Source organism: Neofelis nebulosa, chromosome 1 (genome assembly GCF_028018385.1).
Source record: "Neofelis nebulosa isolate mNeoNeb1 chromosome 1, mNeoNeb1.pri, whole genome shotgun sequence".
Classification (NCBI taxonomy): Eukaryota; Metazoa; Chordata; class Mammalia; order Carnivora; family Felidae; genus Neofelis; species Neofelis nebulosa.
Window position 1 is genome coordinate 12,076,791 of NC_080782.1, and position 16,336 is coordinate 12,093,126.

At 47.3% G+C, this 16,336-nt stretch overlaps 1 protein-coding gene and 1 long non-coding RNA gene across 3 annotated transcripts in view; one reads left to right on the forward strand and one right to left on the reverse strand.

Annotated features, from left to right (window-relative positions):
* Positions 1-16,336, reverse strand: part of ANKH (ANKH inorganic pyrophosphate transport regulator) — a 139,545-nt gene that overhangs the window by 48,792 nt on the left and 74,417 nt on the right. For both annotated transcript variants that reach the window (XM_058715922.1, XM_058715912.1), the window contains exons 2-3: positions 7,757-7,973; positions 373-491 (exon numbers count right to left, since the gene is read on the reverse strand). In XM_058715922.1, the coding sequence (XP_058571905.1) occupies positions 373-491; positions 7,757-7,973 (336 nt within the window). The remainder of the gene's footprint in view (positions 1-372; positions 492-7,756; positions 7,974-16,336) is intronic.
* On the forward strand, positions 2,456-8,638 carry LOC131504047 (uncharacterized). Its single transcript, XR_009257745.1, has 2 exons — positions 2,456-2,634; positions 5,429-8,638. It is a non-coding gene; the product is annotated as an uncharacterized LOC131504047 (long non-coding RNA).

Genomic DNA, 16,336 nt, shown 5'->3' on the forward strand with positions numbered 1-16,336 from the left:
GAACAAAACGTGGTCCTTGTAAAGGACATTGTGACATGCGCTACGACGTGGGTGAACCCTGAAGACATGCGAAGTTAGGTGAACCAGCCAGCCACACTGTCTCAGTCCACTCGTATGAAATCCCTGGAATGGTCCGATCCACACAGACGGTAGGACAGTGGTGCTAGGGGCTGAGGGGACGGGAGGATGGGAAGTTAGGGTCTAATGGGGACAGAGTCAGTTTCACGAGACAATAGGAGCTCTGGAGGTTCACGGCAACGTGAAGTTACCTCATGCCATCGGACCGTAGACGTGAGAACGGCTAAAATGGTAAATTGTATGTTACGTACACCATAGTTATTTTTTAAAAAGCGCCAACGATGGATTACTCACCATGGCATCCATAAAAGGGAAGGCAGCAAGATACAGGAAGGCCCTTCTCGTTTTGTTCCCCACGGACTCGTCCACATGGTGCAGTTTATTGATAATGTAGTAACCTAAGTCACTATAAGCTGCAAAGGGCCAAAAAAGACACATGGCAATGTTAGAAAAAGTTACCTTGGCAAGCTTTTCATCTTGAAGATGCCAAACAACGTCAAATGGAAGATTTGTTTTTCTGTAGAAAAATTATAAAATGCAGATGAGCAACGAGGAAAAAAACAAAACAAAAACGTCTACAATCTCATCCCCCTACCCAGAGGGGGGGTCACGGTTAAGGCTCTGGATTCCAACTGCCCAGTTCTTTTATGGGTGTGTGTGGTGGGCATGTGTGTGGGCTATGCATGTGTGTTTTCACATAAAAATGAGATCATACTACATATATACTCTTTTGTAAACCATGAACAGCTTTCCATGATACGCTTCCATACTTAGGTGGTTGCAATGAGTTCCTTTTTGAGGTTTACTTAGCATCAACTTACTCAGTCTCCTATTAGTACACATTTAGGTTGTTTCTGTTATTTTAATACTGTGTAAGCATTATATTCACCTATATTCGGATGCATGATGGACTGCTCGGAGGCTACGTGTTTATATAGTGGTACTTATTTACTAAGAGAAAATGCCCAGTTGTGAATATGCCTCTTCAATAAAAAATGTAAACCTAGCTTTTCACGGCTTGCCATTCTTTTTGTTTCATCCTTTGGGAGGAGCATGTGGGCACCGAGCCAATACTGGCTGAATGAATTCATAGCTGCCAAATAGACATAAAGGAAGAAAGAGAAAGGTCTTTTGAATGTATTGGCTAGGCATTCTGACAGGGGTTGTTAGCAAAGATTAAATAAATTAGTAAGCTGTGTTTACCTTATTGATACATGTTTAGACTATAGAGGAAGATACTAATTGTGTTTTTCATTGTATTTTACATGGTGCTTTAATAACAGTCTTCCTGCTGTTTTCATTAAAAAATATGAATATTAATGCATATGGACAAGTACAGAAGCTGCTGTGAAATCAGAAAGGAGATAGAATGCAGACAGAGTCTCATTTTACGTGAAATAGTAAGATCCCTCCCCCCCCTTCAAAGTTTGGGCGATGACTTATAACCATATTAACTGATAATAAGAAGAAGCTGATCGTTAACAAATAGCCCTCCATCCTTTTTCAGGATGAGGCTTGAATCACGGGAATTTTGAAGTCAGCCAGGTCTTTGGGACGATATCGAGGATGTTCAGATGCGCAAATGGGAGTCCCAGAGGGGGGAGAGGTGTACGTAAGTGATTTTCAGGGGTAGGGGGGTGGGATGGTCAAGACATCCGGAGCGCAAGGTGGGACGGGGGCGGGGGGGTGCAGCGCAGGAGGAGAGGTTGAAACCCTCCAAGGCGGGGGGTCAGAGGTGAAAACAACTGGTGAGCTGCCAGGTGAGCAAACATGTCAGGTGTGGAGCATGGTGGGGCCAGCAGAGACACTGAGGCAGCAAGAGGGCATTCCGAGAGGCAGGTGTCCAGGGGCAGAAAGAGAAAAGACTCGGGAAGGTGGGACAAGGAGGGAAGGAGGCGCTATCTTCTCCAAATTGGGGTCAGAAGGCACACAGATTAGACCAGCAGGCTAGAGAGGGCTTGGTCTGACCCAGAAGGCTCAGGGGAGGGGCGGGGAGGGAGCCGGCCAGCCTGCCTTGGTGGCAGTCAGGCGAGCCGCGCACTCAGACCTGGGACCGCAAGACAGACGGAAACACAAGGCCAGGATGAAGACGTCCCTTGCTCACGGGAATGAGTGGCTTACTCGGGGCGCCGGAACTTAGAAGTTTTGTCTCGGAGTTCATCGTTCCCGCTGTGTATCTGTAGGTTTGTTTCATTCGGTCGGGAATTGACCACTGTGTGGGGACCTACCAGGAGGCGACCCAGCCCCTGCCTGCAGAGTGTCCCCTCCTGGCGGGTGAGGACAGCTGGGCTGGGTGAGCAGAGCAATGCAGTGCCAGCGGCAGGCGCCGGGCGGCTATGAATAGCTCACGGGGCTGACATTCTGGGGTAAAGGTCAGAGCCCACAGACAATGCCAGAGTGCACTTGACTGGACTCTGAAACCGGGGAAGGCCGAGATCCAGAGGGGCGGGGTGCCGGGCAGAGCTGCGTGTCCCCTTGAATTCGTATGTGGAGTCCCCTCCCCAGGACGGCAGAACGGGACCTCATTGGCAACAGGGTCACCGCAGATATAATTTGGTAAGATGAGGTCACACGGGAGCAGGGGGGGCTCCCAACGCAGTATGCCTGGGGCCCTTCTAAAAAGGGGAAATTTGGACCCAGAGGTGGACGCGCACAGGGAGAGCGCCACGCAGACGTGAAGCTGGAGACGGGGGTGATGTCCCTGCAGCCGCAGGAAGCCCCAGGTTGCCCTCAAACCACGGAGGCCAGGAGAGAGTCCCAGAAGGAGCAACCGTGCTGCCGGCTTCATCGTGCAGCCTCGTGAACTGGGAGACCGTGCGTTTCTGTGGCTTGGCCTCCCGATCGGTGCTGCATTGTTAGGACGGCCCTAGCAGAGTCACACGGGCGGCCTCCAGGAAAATGGGAGCCAGAATTCTTTTCCTCCCTGGGACCTGTGAGTTTGAGCTCTTGGGAGGAGGCCCCGGGGGCAGAGATCAATATAAATCAGCTTCTCCACCTTCTGTACGTTGATCTAAAGGTATCTATTAGATATTTATTTATTTTTTAATTTATAATGTTTATTTATTTTTGAGAGAGAGAGAATGAGGGAGGGACAAAGAGAGGGAGAAGATCCCAAGCAGGCTCTGCGCCGTCGGCATGGAGTCAGATGCGGGGATCGAACCCATGAACTGTGAGATCATGACCTGAGCCGGGCTCGGACCCTTCACAGACTGGGCCACCCAGGCGCCCCCCTAATAGACTCCTTCAACGAAAATATCAAAAATAGAGCCTTGATGCAGGACAATGGAGAGTGGACAGAAGGACGGCTGGGTGGTGAGCTCAGTTGCCAGGCTTTCTGCCTCTGCCAGGACCAGGCCTCTCTGCCCCTCCCACTCCCTTGCTTTTCTCAGCCGGCAGCTGGTGCTGGGCTCCTCCCGGCCTCCAGGCTCCAGGGGACTTTGGGACCTAGGGGCTGGAGGCCCCTTTGGCTTCTTTTTACTTCTCCTCCTTCAGCTACTTCTTACCTCTCCTCCTCCTCCTCCCCCACACAGAGAAGAGTCTGATTGTAACTACAAAGGCTGTTGTTTCCACCCTGTGAGTTGGGAATATAAAATCCCAGCAGCTGTTTTTCACCCCAATTCCCCCTCCCTCCCTCCTGTGTCCCTGAGCTGTTCCTGGCTGGAGTTGTCCGCTGGGGGTAATTTGTTTCAAGTGCTTTGCATAGAGTCCATAATTACCAGGCTGGCCTACCCCTCAGCTTCTATAAACTGCCCTACCTGGATGGTTCTGAAACAGCTCATTCTCCTGATGAAGAGCAGAACATTAAAAGGAAGAATTCAACAAGGCTTTTGAAGAGATGTAAACAGATTTCATGGGGTGGCTGCAGCAGAAGGACTTGGCCTTGGCCCTTTTATAGGCAGGCAGCTTCTGACCCCACCCAAACAAGAAGAAACCGGAAGGGTCATTCAGATCCCTAGCTCTCCCGCCCTCGGCCCACCAGCGTGATGGACCCCTGTCGAGAATCAGTGGCTCTTCAAGCTTATTCATCCAGGACTTAACTAGCACTTGTTGCAAAATGCCACGAAATATTAATATTAATCCAAACAAGTCTATATACCTAGATTTTCCCATGGGAACTGAGGAGACAGCCCTCCTCCCAATCAAGTAACAGGACAATATGTGTATTTCCAAGAGGCAAATTTGAGAACCCTTATTCTCATTCAAATTCCCAAGTTCCCATGCTTAAAAGTCTTACTTGCACTGATTAGGTTGCTAGGTTCTCTATTTACTAGGCTTTTCACAGGGCAGGTAACTTGACCCCTGTGCTTCTAATGAATCATTTCAAAGTGTGTGCTTGTATGGCCAGTATTTAAGTCACCTCAACACATACGCGTGAATGACATATGCATCAGGCACTATGCCAGCTAACTCCACTGTGAAGAGGCTGGTTACCTACGTGGGGGCTGGAACAGGGACATAGGACACAGCCCTCTACAATCTGCACTGTGCAAAGATTTGGGCGTGGGAGGTACAAGCACTGCTCAGGCCTTAGAGATGTATCATAAACCCATGCGTAAAGTCAGTAAAGTAAATGTGAAATCTTAACACAAGAACATGAATTCTATCTCATTGGATCAAGACTCCGCGGAGTGGAATTTGTAATCATTTACTGTATGATATCTTGCTTCTCTCTAAAGAACATGCCTTATTCATATCTGAATGCCCAGGATCTAGCCCACTGTAGGTGTTCAATACATGTTGATTGAATAAATGCATGAATCCACCATCTCCCAAAGAAGTGTTTGGGGGAGACTGATTGCAAAATGTCCCTGATTCTTCTCTCCTCCTTATATCCCTTATCTGCTATGTGATTTTGTAGTTCCTCCAGTGAAAAGTTGAGTCTATATTCCCTACCCCTTTGAACGTGGGCTGGCCTGGGATTTGCCTTGGCCAGTCACGCGCAGGGGCCGTGATGGTGCCCCTTCCAATTCTTGGCCTCAAAAGGCCTTGTGGGTCTCTATCTTCTCACTTGGGGTATTGCCACAGGCTGGTGGAAGAGAGCTCAGCTGTCCCATCAGAGGCCATCTGGACCAGCCTACTATTGGCTGACGTCCCCCAGTGAGCCCACCAAGATCAGCAGAGCCTCCCCCTGACTCTCCACTGACCACAAAGGCATGAGCCACCAAGTCCAAAAGAACCACCCAGATGGCCCATGGTCTGGTGAGCCAAGAATAAATGCTGTGTTTTGAGTCACTGAGTATTGGGGTGGTTTGTTACATCGTGATACACTTCGTGACTGTGCTGAAACTGTCCATTTCTAGCACCCTTGTTGCTTTAAATTATATCAAGTCGTACCCTTTTACCTTTACAGGGCTGGTCTATAATCCATGAATAATGGAGAAGCTTGCCGAGAGGGGAAGACTGACAAATGGAACCACTCTAGAAGTTACTTCAATTGCTCCCCGTAGGAGCATAGGAACTTGTTCCCCTGAGCTCTGCTGACTGCCCAGGCTGGAACACGCATGACGCCTTCCAGGGCACTGTTGAGAATAGATATGTAAGGAAATAAAACATCCACAGCAGTGGTGTCTCTGTCGGTGGGAATTAGGAGGTCAGGCAAATCTAACTTCACGCACGTGAAATTAACTAGGACTCCAATGAACCCAAATACACGGTCAGCAAGTTTTCCTCTCTTTTATAGATTAATTAAGAGGGGGAGGTGGAAAACACCTACACCCTGACCACTGGCCTAAATTAAGGTTTGGTGTGGCAAATCCCACGCCCTGCAATTTAAAAAAGTGATGTCTCATCCATGAGCCCATGACAACAATAGTGGCTACAATTTAGCTAAAATGAGACACTTATTGGCAACTTCTAACAAAGAAGCTAGAAATACTCCCAAGCCTTCTGCAATGTGGAGATCTAGAGCCAGGCTCTGGGGCACACAGAATAGACTCGAACTCTTGGGCCGGTGGATCCTCTAGACTTCGAAGTCTGTCGGTCCAACAAAATCCCAAGTGTCTACGCAAAACAATCGTTAAATACATCTGGGTTGTGGAACCATTCTGATTCAAATCTAAGATTTTTATCGATTTTAAAATTGAAAATTTTAGGTTGCATTTGAAAAATGAGGCTGATTTTTATGTCAATGATCCCTTGTTCCTCATAACAGTTTTGATAACACAGAACATTCAGCTTTTTTTCTTCCATGACCACTGACGGCTAGTAATTAGCTTTTAGTACCGAAGTCTTGTTCAGCTATGACAAAAATTGGGAATGTTAGGGGTATTCAGAAACCCAAATAAAAACTGGTAGCAAAAGGGAACTGATTTACCCACTGACGCAAAAATTTATCTAGACCTATTTATTTTTCTCTGTCTTGCTTGTTTTTATTTTAGGAAGCAGAGAGGGGCAGGTAGAAAGGGAGAGAGTCCCAAGCAGGCTCCGCACCGTCAGCGCAGAGCCCGACGTGGGGCTCGAACTCCACTCATGAACTGTGAGATCATAACCTGACCCGAAATGGAGAGTCGGATGCTCAGCAGACCCAGGTGCCCCTAGACCTACTCATTTCCTGTATGGAATTTTCTCAAAGGCATACGCCATCTTTGAAAATGGTCCAGATCAAATCTAGCTGCCGAAGCTTTCTTCAAAGCACAGTCCACGAATTAGTATTCAGGGCCTGAGCTGAAGGAAAAAGAGCATCTCCTCCGCCCAACCCCAGGCCCTGAAGCCCCCAGCCCAAATTAAACGGTCAATACCAACACTTTGGCTGAACCCGGCCCCTAGCAGCACCTTCTCATTGTCTCACGCTGCTCTCAGCACCAGCCTCTGGGCTACATTCAAAAGGAAAACCCAAAAGGCCTCCCACCCTTTACTTTCACAGTCATGTAAGTAAACATTAGCTGCCATCTGAATACAAGGTGAAGGGTTTGGGTTAATCTTCTGGCTCCTTTATTCACCACTGACATTCATGATTCTCATGGAGCCAGTGCTGTTTTGAAGGCACACAATGGGTTTACGAGCTGTTATTCACGGGTTTTATGCAACGGGGCTCAATACAGGTGCCACTCAATTTTTATGCCTCCTAAGCTGAGCTGTTTTAAAAGCCGAGGAGGAGCTCGGAAGTCATGCTCTGAGAATTTTATCACCACCAAGAAGGCAGAAGCAGGACTCGGCCTCCCAAGCAAGTGCTTTTCCGAGGTCTCGGTGAAACCTGCATGCTAGCTGCTATATGTATGATGCGGCCTTTCTTCATGGAAAGAATGTTATGCCACAGTATTTAGTCTTGTCTTTGAATATGATAGAATAACGAGGTCCTCAAATAAGTTAATTTTAATACGTTCAACAATCTCATTTGTTCTCACTGCCGACGAGCATTAATCCTACATAACAACCGTTCTATTTTTCTGTTGAAGACTGAGTCTGTGTAGTAACGTGTCTCTCTCAGGAAGCACAGGCCATTTAGCTGAACTGACGGAAATGACCTGCTCTCCGACCCAGGGTTTGGGAGTCAAGGAATTATTACAACGAGGGCTTCCCAGAGAAAACACATTTTCGTTTCTTGCGCTAGGAACACAAACTCCATTCCTTTCAGCCCTTGAAACTTTTCATGACAAATGTTTGGTAATTGCCAAAGAAATCGTGAATGTTCGAATCGATGGAAAGGAACAACAGACGACAGGGCGGTCGGCAGCCTTACCTATCAGGGTGTGGAAGACAGCGGCGATGGCACCGGCCACGACCATGCACAGGACAGCCTTGGTCCTGTCTCGCTTGCTGTTCACAAACACCAGGCCCACGTTTTTAAAGTCACTCATGGGACCCGTGAAGAACTTCATGAGTGAGTACGCCAGCCCGTAGCTGGCCAGCATTTCCACCGCATCTTCCTTAACAGCAGCAATGCCCCGGTTCAAGGCCTGTGGAGGGGGGAAGACAACCCACGTTAGAGATGTGGTCCCATCTCCCAGGAATCGTACTTCCAAGACCAAACTTGGCAGATACGTTTCTATAGAAACGCTAAGCAGCTTACGGGGTAAAACCTCACTGTAATTTGATCACGGTTATTAGTTTTCATTTTCATCCCTATTAGCTTTGGTTTGAAATACCTTCTTGTAGGGGAGATCCCTGCCCGGTGGGGTTAAAGTCGGAGAGAAAAACCCAATAAGCTTTTTATGTTAGTATCAGAAGATGATTCTAAGAAGTTTTGGCTAAAACCTCAACAGGTTACATTTTACTTGTAGGCTGAATCTCAATGACGGCGACAGGCATTCTGGAAATGAGTCAGCCACTTTGTAGGGGGGTGGGCGATGGTTTCTTTTTTTCTTTAAGGAAGGGGTGTGTGCGCATGCCCGCGTGTGCGTGACCACGCATGCGTGCATGTGCACCCATAACCTGAAAAACCGTCTACGTGTTATGGAGGTATCCTTCCTTGAACAGAGTGAATTCTATGTTATGAACAAAAGTATTGAAGGAACAGATTATATCCTTGATGGATGCTATTTACCCGATTCTTATTGTATTTGAGCTTGGAATGTGTTCCTGAACCCTGTGCAAACAAATATAAGAAAACCCTTAAACCAAATACCCTGGTTTTGGATATTGCTTGCTCAAGAAGTTGTGGTCACAGAATATTCTGATCATGTTAACCATCCTCCATGATGGACCCTCTGAGGTACCAGTGGCCTTGTCAGCATGGCATTTCCAAACTTACTTTCCCACCTGCTAGACAAATTACACCAGGGATGCTGGGAATGGATGTCTAGGTGGGGAGAATTTTTTATTGTTTATTTATTACTTACTTATTTTTAAATGTGTACCTCTTTATTTTTTGAGAGAGAAGAGAGAGAGAGCACGCACACAAATGGGGACGGGGCAGAGAGAGAGGGAGACACAGAATCTGAACAAGGTTTCGGGCTCTGAGCTATCAGCACAGGGCCCGATGTGGGGCTCAAACACACGATCCGTGAGATCATGACCTGAGCCTAAGTCCGATGCTCACCTGACTGAGGCACCCAGGCGTCCCTAGGTGGAGAGAAAATTTTTTAAAAATGTCACCAGGACATCACCTGCTCTTTAGGAACAGGAAATGTTAAGCAGGAGAGTCAGCTGTGTAGTTTTATACATATAGAAACAGATGTAGTAAAAGCATGCACAGTAAGCTTCGATTGCCCAGACAGCTCTTTCAAAGAGGCATCGTCCACTTCCAAGAAAACTATCTTGAATAAACACATTGCCAGCCACAGGAATAGATAAAGAACCAGACCACCTTCCCCACCACTAAGGCTCTTCTGTTTCAGAGATCTTAGTTGATTTCATAACTGACCATTTGGGCCACTTGTCATTTCTCTTCCCCATGCTTTAAATTCCTGCTCTTATGTCTTAAATTCACCAATTAAGAATAAGCCCGTGAAACCCTGGATCCCCTCGCTTGACCCCAATAAAAGCAGAATCCCAGGCCCATGGATGCGGGCACGCTCCCCCTCTCCCCCCCACAACATCTCAACCTCACTGGATAGCCTCAGGTGTGCTGTGCAATTTCCCGGTCTTGTAAGTCATAAACCTTTATATTTTCAAAGTTTCCTGGTGGTTGTTGCTCAAGGGCGTCTGGCAATCATAATAAGATCCACAAGGGTGGGCCCAGTAGTAATGCCGATTTTCAAAGGGGGAGAGGAGGTTCACTGGGACCCAGGTGAGTGCCTTCAAGGCATTTCTAGCCCCTGGCATTACTATCGATAGGCTGAGCTCAGCACAGAACAATAGACTTTATTTTTTAGAGCAGTTTTAAGTTCACAGCAAAATGGAGCAGAATGTGCAGTTACTGTAGTCCCTTTGCCCCAACACACACGGCATCCCCCACTATCATCCTGTGCCAGTGTGGTGCATTTTTACCATCCATGAACCTCTAACGATGCGTCATTATCACTCAAAGCCCATAGTTTACATTAGAGTTCACTCTTGGGTTGTACATGCTAGGGGTTTTGACAAATATATTTGTCTAATGCTGTACACACACACACACACACACACACACATATATATGACACATATCCATCATCATATACTTGAACATTCTATGCAAAGCACTGTTAGCAAAAAAAAAAAAATGTATTTATAGGAAAATACCAATGTGTAAAATAGTTTTAGAAAAATCTAGAAGAAAAATATCTATTTGCTGTAGGAATTCAGTGTCATTCTTCTGACAAGGTTGGTATCATATAAGCTAGTTTTTGAAACCTGTTTCCAATTATATGCCTAATCCTCTTTTCCTTTTTTCCCCCAATAATACCTTAAAATTTTCCATAAAAACCTTCTTAGCCTTTGTGGAACATACCTGCCCTGATGCCTTCCTTAGAAAAAATTTCCCTTCTACCAAAGCTGATGTAATAATACTTTAATACCCTAACGCAAATTAAAAATCAAGAAGTTCCTTGATAACAAATCCTGTGTTTAATAGCACATCTAGTCAGAGGGTCCTGTTATGTGTCACAATCTATCACTCGATGATCTTCCAAATTAAATCTTTTTTGGATTTCTGCAGTGGATGCTGTTGTGTGTCCTACTCAGACCCTCTGCTGGGTAGCGCACTGGTCCCTAGGTGCAGGAAGTTGGCCATTAATGGCTCAAAGCTGCCTCCCCCTCAGGGAAAATTGCCCCCAGCCACTTTGGGTTAGATGAGCCACACTAGAGCCCCAGGTGGCACGCAGACAATGGCTGGCTGACACAGGGGTATGAAAAGATCAGGTCCCCTGCCGCAGGGTGGGGTTGCTCTGGATAGAAATCATACACCAGAGCTCCCTGTGGGGTCGGGTGGAAGCCAGTCTCCAGTGGAGACAACCTCCTTGCTTACCTTCTCTCCCCTCCCCCCATGACTCTCCTCCCCTCTCCCTGAGAGTGCTCGCCCAACAAATCACTCGCACAAGAATTCCCCAGTGTGAGTTCTGCTTCCAGAGACCCCCAACTTGGGATAGCTCTCATTATGTTTCCCTCAGACTTTGAGACCAGCGTACAGCTTATTCTTTTTTCTTCCCGTCCTTCCCAAAATCTATGGCTGGGAATTGTTCATTGTTTTTATTGCTAAAAATGTTCGTTGACATTTAAATGATATATATTATTTCGCACAAGTTTAAAAAGCATACGGGAGGGCATGTAAATAATGTAGACTTAGACTTTTTTTTTAATGTGTCTTGTTGGCAAAATCTTATTCTGTTTTCAATTTTTTTTTACCGTTTATTTATTTTTCAGAGCGAGAGACAGTGCGCGAGTGGGAAAGGGGCAGAGAGAGGGAGACACAGAATCCGAAGCAGGCTCCAGGCTCTGAGCTGTCAGCACAGAGCCAGACGTGGGGCTCAAACTCACGAACCACGAGATCATGACCTGAGCCGAAGTTGGACGCTTAACCGACTGAGCCACCCAGGCGCCCCGGCGAGACTTCGTTCTTTGCTAAAAAGACATCAGCCCTGGCTGGGGCGCCTGCTGTCATGCTTTCTATTGCCGCCAACAGTTCCTTGACAGTCCTAAATCTAGGGTTGAGGAGGTGACAGGCAGGGAGGGCACAGGGGACAACAGCTCTGTCAGCAAGACTGAGTGTGAATACCCCACTTAGGTCAACAATCACAGTAATTTGAGGAAAGCGCACAGGGTTTAGAGCCACACCGACTTCGAGCTGGACGCGCTCGTCTCACTTAACTACTGAGTGGCATTGGCCAAGGTACTTACTCTCGCCGAAACAACCCGGCTGATCTTAGTTTGGATGTAAGTGGTATATAGGACACCAGGCAGTGACTGGCCTCGAGAAGGCACTTCACACTTGTCTAGTTTGTTTATCACTCTCTACCTGCCCCCTCACTACGGCATAAACTCTCAGATGGCTGTTCAATGAAGGAAGCATTTTCTACTAGGAACTTTAATGTTCCTATGAATTTTTATGAACTTAAAAAAATTGCATTTTGATGATAAGATGCTATTACTTGTAAGATATACCACTGATGCAACATTTTTCATGGCCGCATCAAATGTACACAGAGAATGAAAAACCTTCTAATTTCAAGAAACATTAAAACACAAGGAAAAGAGAACTTTACAGTTGAGGGCATGTGCTCTATTCATATCATTAGCCTTTTTATGGTTCCCATTTATCTCAAGTATTTCCCTCAATTTGTTCACATCCTAACTTCCTGATTTTCTTTTTTTTTTTTTTTTTTTAATTTTTTTTTCAACGTTTTTTGTTTATTTTTGGGACAGAGAGAGACAGAGCATGAACGGGGGAGGGGCAGAGAGAGAGGGAGACACAGAGTCGGAAACAGGCTCCAGGCTCCGAGCCATCGGCCCAGAGCCTGACGCGGGGCTCGAACTCACGGACCGCGAGATCGTGACCTGGCTGAAGTCGGACGCTTAACCGACTGCGCCACCCAGGCGCCCCCTGATTTTCTTTTGATACCCCAGATAAGGAGTTATAGGTAGTCCGTCAATCATTTCGTGGAGTTTCTTCCCATACTTTTGGACTTGGCCATTCTTACCCATCCAGAGGTTGGGTAACTAGAGGAGTAACTAGAATGTTACTCTGGTTGATGGTTTCATTTGTACACTTACCTTTTAATCCTCCTGGAACTTAGGCAGTGAGATACGGCTCAAAATTCACTTTCTCGAAAATAGTTTATTTCTTCAACACCGATTTGAACGAAATACCCACTGCCCACTTACTTGTGATGCGTTCTTTCCAGTAATTCATCCTTCCCTATCCTTCCACCGCCTGCTGTTGGCTTCACCTGTCTCAATTTGCTTACCCCATTTTTCTTCAGAGCACATCCCTTACCTGACATTATATAATTTATTTGCTTTTTATCTGTCTTACTGTCTATCTTCTCCATTTGAATGTAAGCTCCAGGGCGCAGAGAACTTTCTCTGGCTCACTATACATCCCCAGACATGCCACATGAGGGGATCACATGATAGGTAATCTCGGTAACTGTTTGAAAGAAGGAAGTAAAACGAGGGGCTCCTGGGTGGCTCAGTTAAGCGTCCAACTCTTGCTTTTGGCTCAGATCATGATCTCACGGTTCATGAGTTCAAGTTCATGGGGCTCTGTGCTGACAGCATGGAGCCTGCTTGGGATTCTTTCTCTCTGCCCCTCCCCTCCAAAATAAATAAATAAACTAAAAAAAGAAAGAATGAAGTAAAACATATAAAAGCAGTACAAGCATTTACTGGGCTAGGTACTGAAGAAACAAAGCATGTTAATGAACTAGGACTCCTAGGAGAAGCTTATTCAGAAGGACTAGACAAGGAAACCCCTCCAAGGAGGTGACAAATGGAGGCCGAAGAATAAGAACGAACCAGCTGGATGCAGAGCTGGAGGAAGCCCGTAGGCTGCAGGAGGGCTTGGTGTTTTAGGGAACAGAAAGGAGGCCAGTAAGAGTGGTGGGGAGGGGGATAAAGGGAGTTTGGGAAATTAGGCAACGCTGATGTCATTCCGGGTGATGGCGAGGAACAGGTGTTTTGTTCTAAGAGTGGTGGGAAGCCATTACAGGGTCTGAGCAGAGGGAGGACAGAGGCTCAGGCTGGCTATGCGGATGAGGGTGGACTGGAGAGGGAAGGGCAGAAGTTCAAAGCCAAGAGTCCGTGGTAATCCAAATAAGAGACGGCGATGGCTCAGGCCAGGGCGGGATAGTGGAAATGGGGAGAAGCAGATTGACTTGAGAGCTTTCTGGAGATAAAACAAACGGATCTAGTGAGGGACCACCTGGTGGGCATGAGGACAAGGGAGAAATCAAAGCCGACCATTGAGTTTTTTGGCTTGAGCCACTGGTCCTGTGGTGCACCTGTTTCCTGAGATGAAGAGACTGGGGAGGCGGGAAGGTTGGGGAAGGAAAAGCAAGAGCTCCATCTGGGTGTCCCCCCGTTGGATTGGAGATGCCCATTAGAATTCCAAATGGACAAATCACATAAGGATGCTGGCTAGGTGAGTCTGGAGTCTACGGCAGACATCTGGGCTGTGGACCCTCATTTGGAGGCCGTCAGTTATGGACGGTATTTAAAGGCAGGACCCCGAACGAAATAATCTAGATAGCCTATAGATAAAGAGGGGTCCAAGAGTCAGCCCTGGAGCACTCCAGAAATCAATTTAAACACATCCAGGAGGGGGCAAGCTCTCCATGTGCTACAGGTGCTGTAACTACACTGCAGTTCAGCATTAGTTCGCTTACAGGTACCGTTCTGGCCAGGGTATTCCGAGTGCTGCTCTTATCTCCAGCCAAGACCGGGAAGAAGAGCTAGCTAGCTGCTACGGCTGGCAAGTAGACTTCAACATGGTCTTGCAGTTCAGCTAAAGTGGTGTCTGAGTTGGCCTTGGGATGAACTAGACCTTGAGTCAGAATTCCGTCGTAACGACAGAGGTTCACCTGCTGTTTAAAGGCAAGTTCCTAAACGTTCATGAGCTTTCCACGGCAAAGACACTTCACTTTAGATCAGGGCCAGGTCTAACAGGATTCCAACCGTTCTAAGTACAAAGCTGCCTTTCAATCACAGCCTGGTCCTGGACCCAGATGGCCTGGCCCGGGGCCTTCCTCACACTTTCGACCCGTGGTCTCTGCACGGTGGACGCTCAGCAACATGGAACGTGTGACTTAAAAACGGGTCTGGGTCCAAAAGGCATTCAGTGGCTCCTTCGTGTCTTAGTATCTTCCCAGGGCCTGCCAGGTTCATGGTGTTCCATTGCCTGATTTTTTCCTCCCAGAAAGTTATCAAAACTACAGGATATTAAAAAGTAAAACACAAAAACAAAACAGAACAACCCCCAGGGAAATGGCTAACAAATCCCACATGTGATCTCCCTGATACCAACAGTCTTAGACCCTTAAACCCTAAAAGAGATGCTGACATTTTAAACTCAGGCTCTAGAGACCAGAAACATCTCTATACTGCAGACTGAGATTCTCAGACCGAGAGTCACCAACTCACCCCGATCCTGCAGTCATTTATGGCAATCGAACAGCAAGATTCCTTGCTAAGCATCTCTGTCCTGCCTCATTTCCTCTTACTCAGCAGAGAACCTCACCTCTTGCTTCAGCTGGAACATGAAATCCATCAGAAATGAGATTTCTTACTGCTTCTCTCCCTAAAACAAACCTCAACAAAACATATCTGCCCAAACCCTTCCTCACCATTTCTGTCCTGTTACAATGGAAAGGCCAGTCTGATCAGGGTGACTATAGGACTATCGACCTGGGCTCTGCACTAAGTCCCCTCTGACCTTGACAGGAGCCCGCATCTTCCTCTTGGGCTTGTCTGATCCTTTGCTACATGACTGGCTCTTTCCCATCAACAGTCACGCACACGTAAGTGTTTTCCATCTTAAAAATAAGCCCTCTCTTGACTCCTCGCTTCTTCGAGTTACCACCTTCTTTCTTGCCTTCCTTTCATAGACAACTCCTAAAAAGCGTTACCTGCTTTCATCATTTCCACTTTTGTTCTTCCCATTTACTCCTCAGCCTGTTAGAACAGCAGCTGCAAAGGTGCAGGAACCTTATCCGTATCCCAGAACCACAGTCATAACATGGTCTGGTCATATTACAAGTGGTCAACCAACAATGGTTAGTTGAATGCACCTGCTGGGTCCTGTTTTCTGTCTTCTGCCCCCTTCCCTGCACACGCTCTTCCTGCTAAACCAAACTGGCCCTTTTCTGTCCTGACCCTTCTGACCCCTCACCTGACCCTGGTGCCACTCCCTCTTTGAAATGCCTCCCCCACCACTTGGCTTCAAGGGCATTGTGGTTTCCGGTTTCCTTCCTCTCTCTTCTGCCTCAGCTTTTCTCTCGGTGCTTCTCCATTTGTGGTCGCTTCAATATTGGTGTCCCAGGGGTTTGTCCGGGCCCCTCACCTCTTCTCACTCTTGCTCAGTGATTCCCACCCCCTCCAGTCCCAGACACTTTCTGTCTGCTCAGGATCCTCAGATCCATCCCTCTAGACTTCTTAGACTTCTCTTCAGCTCCAAACCTGCTCATCTCCACTGAATGTCTCACTGGCACCTCACATTCCACACTGCCAAAACTTGAGTTCAGCATCTATAGACTCTGTGGGCTCCTACAGACCCGCCTCCTCTCAGACTCCCCGTGTGAATGCATGCGCCCAGGGTTCCCAGGCAGGAGGCCCAGGAGCGAGCTCCCCGGGTGCCTTTTATCCCTCACTTGCACAGATTGCTTGGTCCCATCCCTACTCCTTCCCCAGCCACCCTCCCCAGTCCAGTTCTCTCCAGCCCCACTGCGATGCCTTGCGTCAAATCACC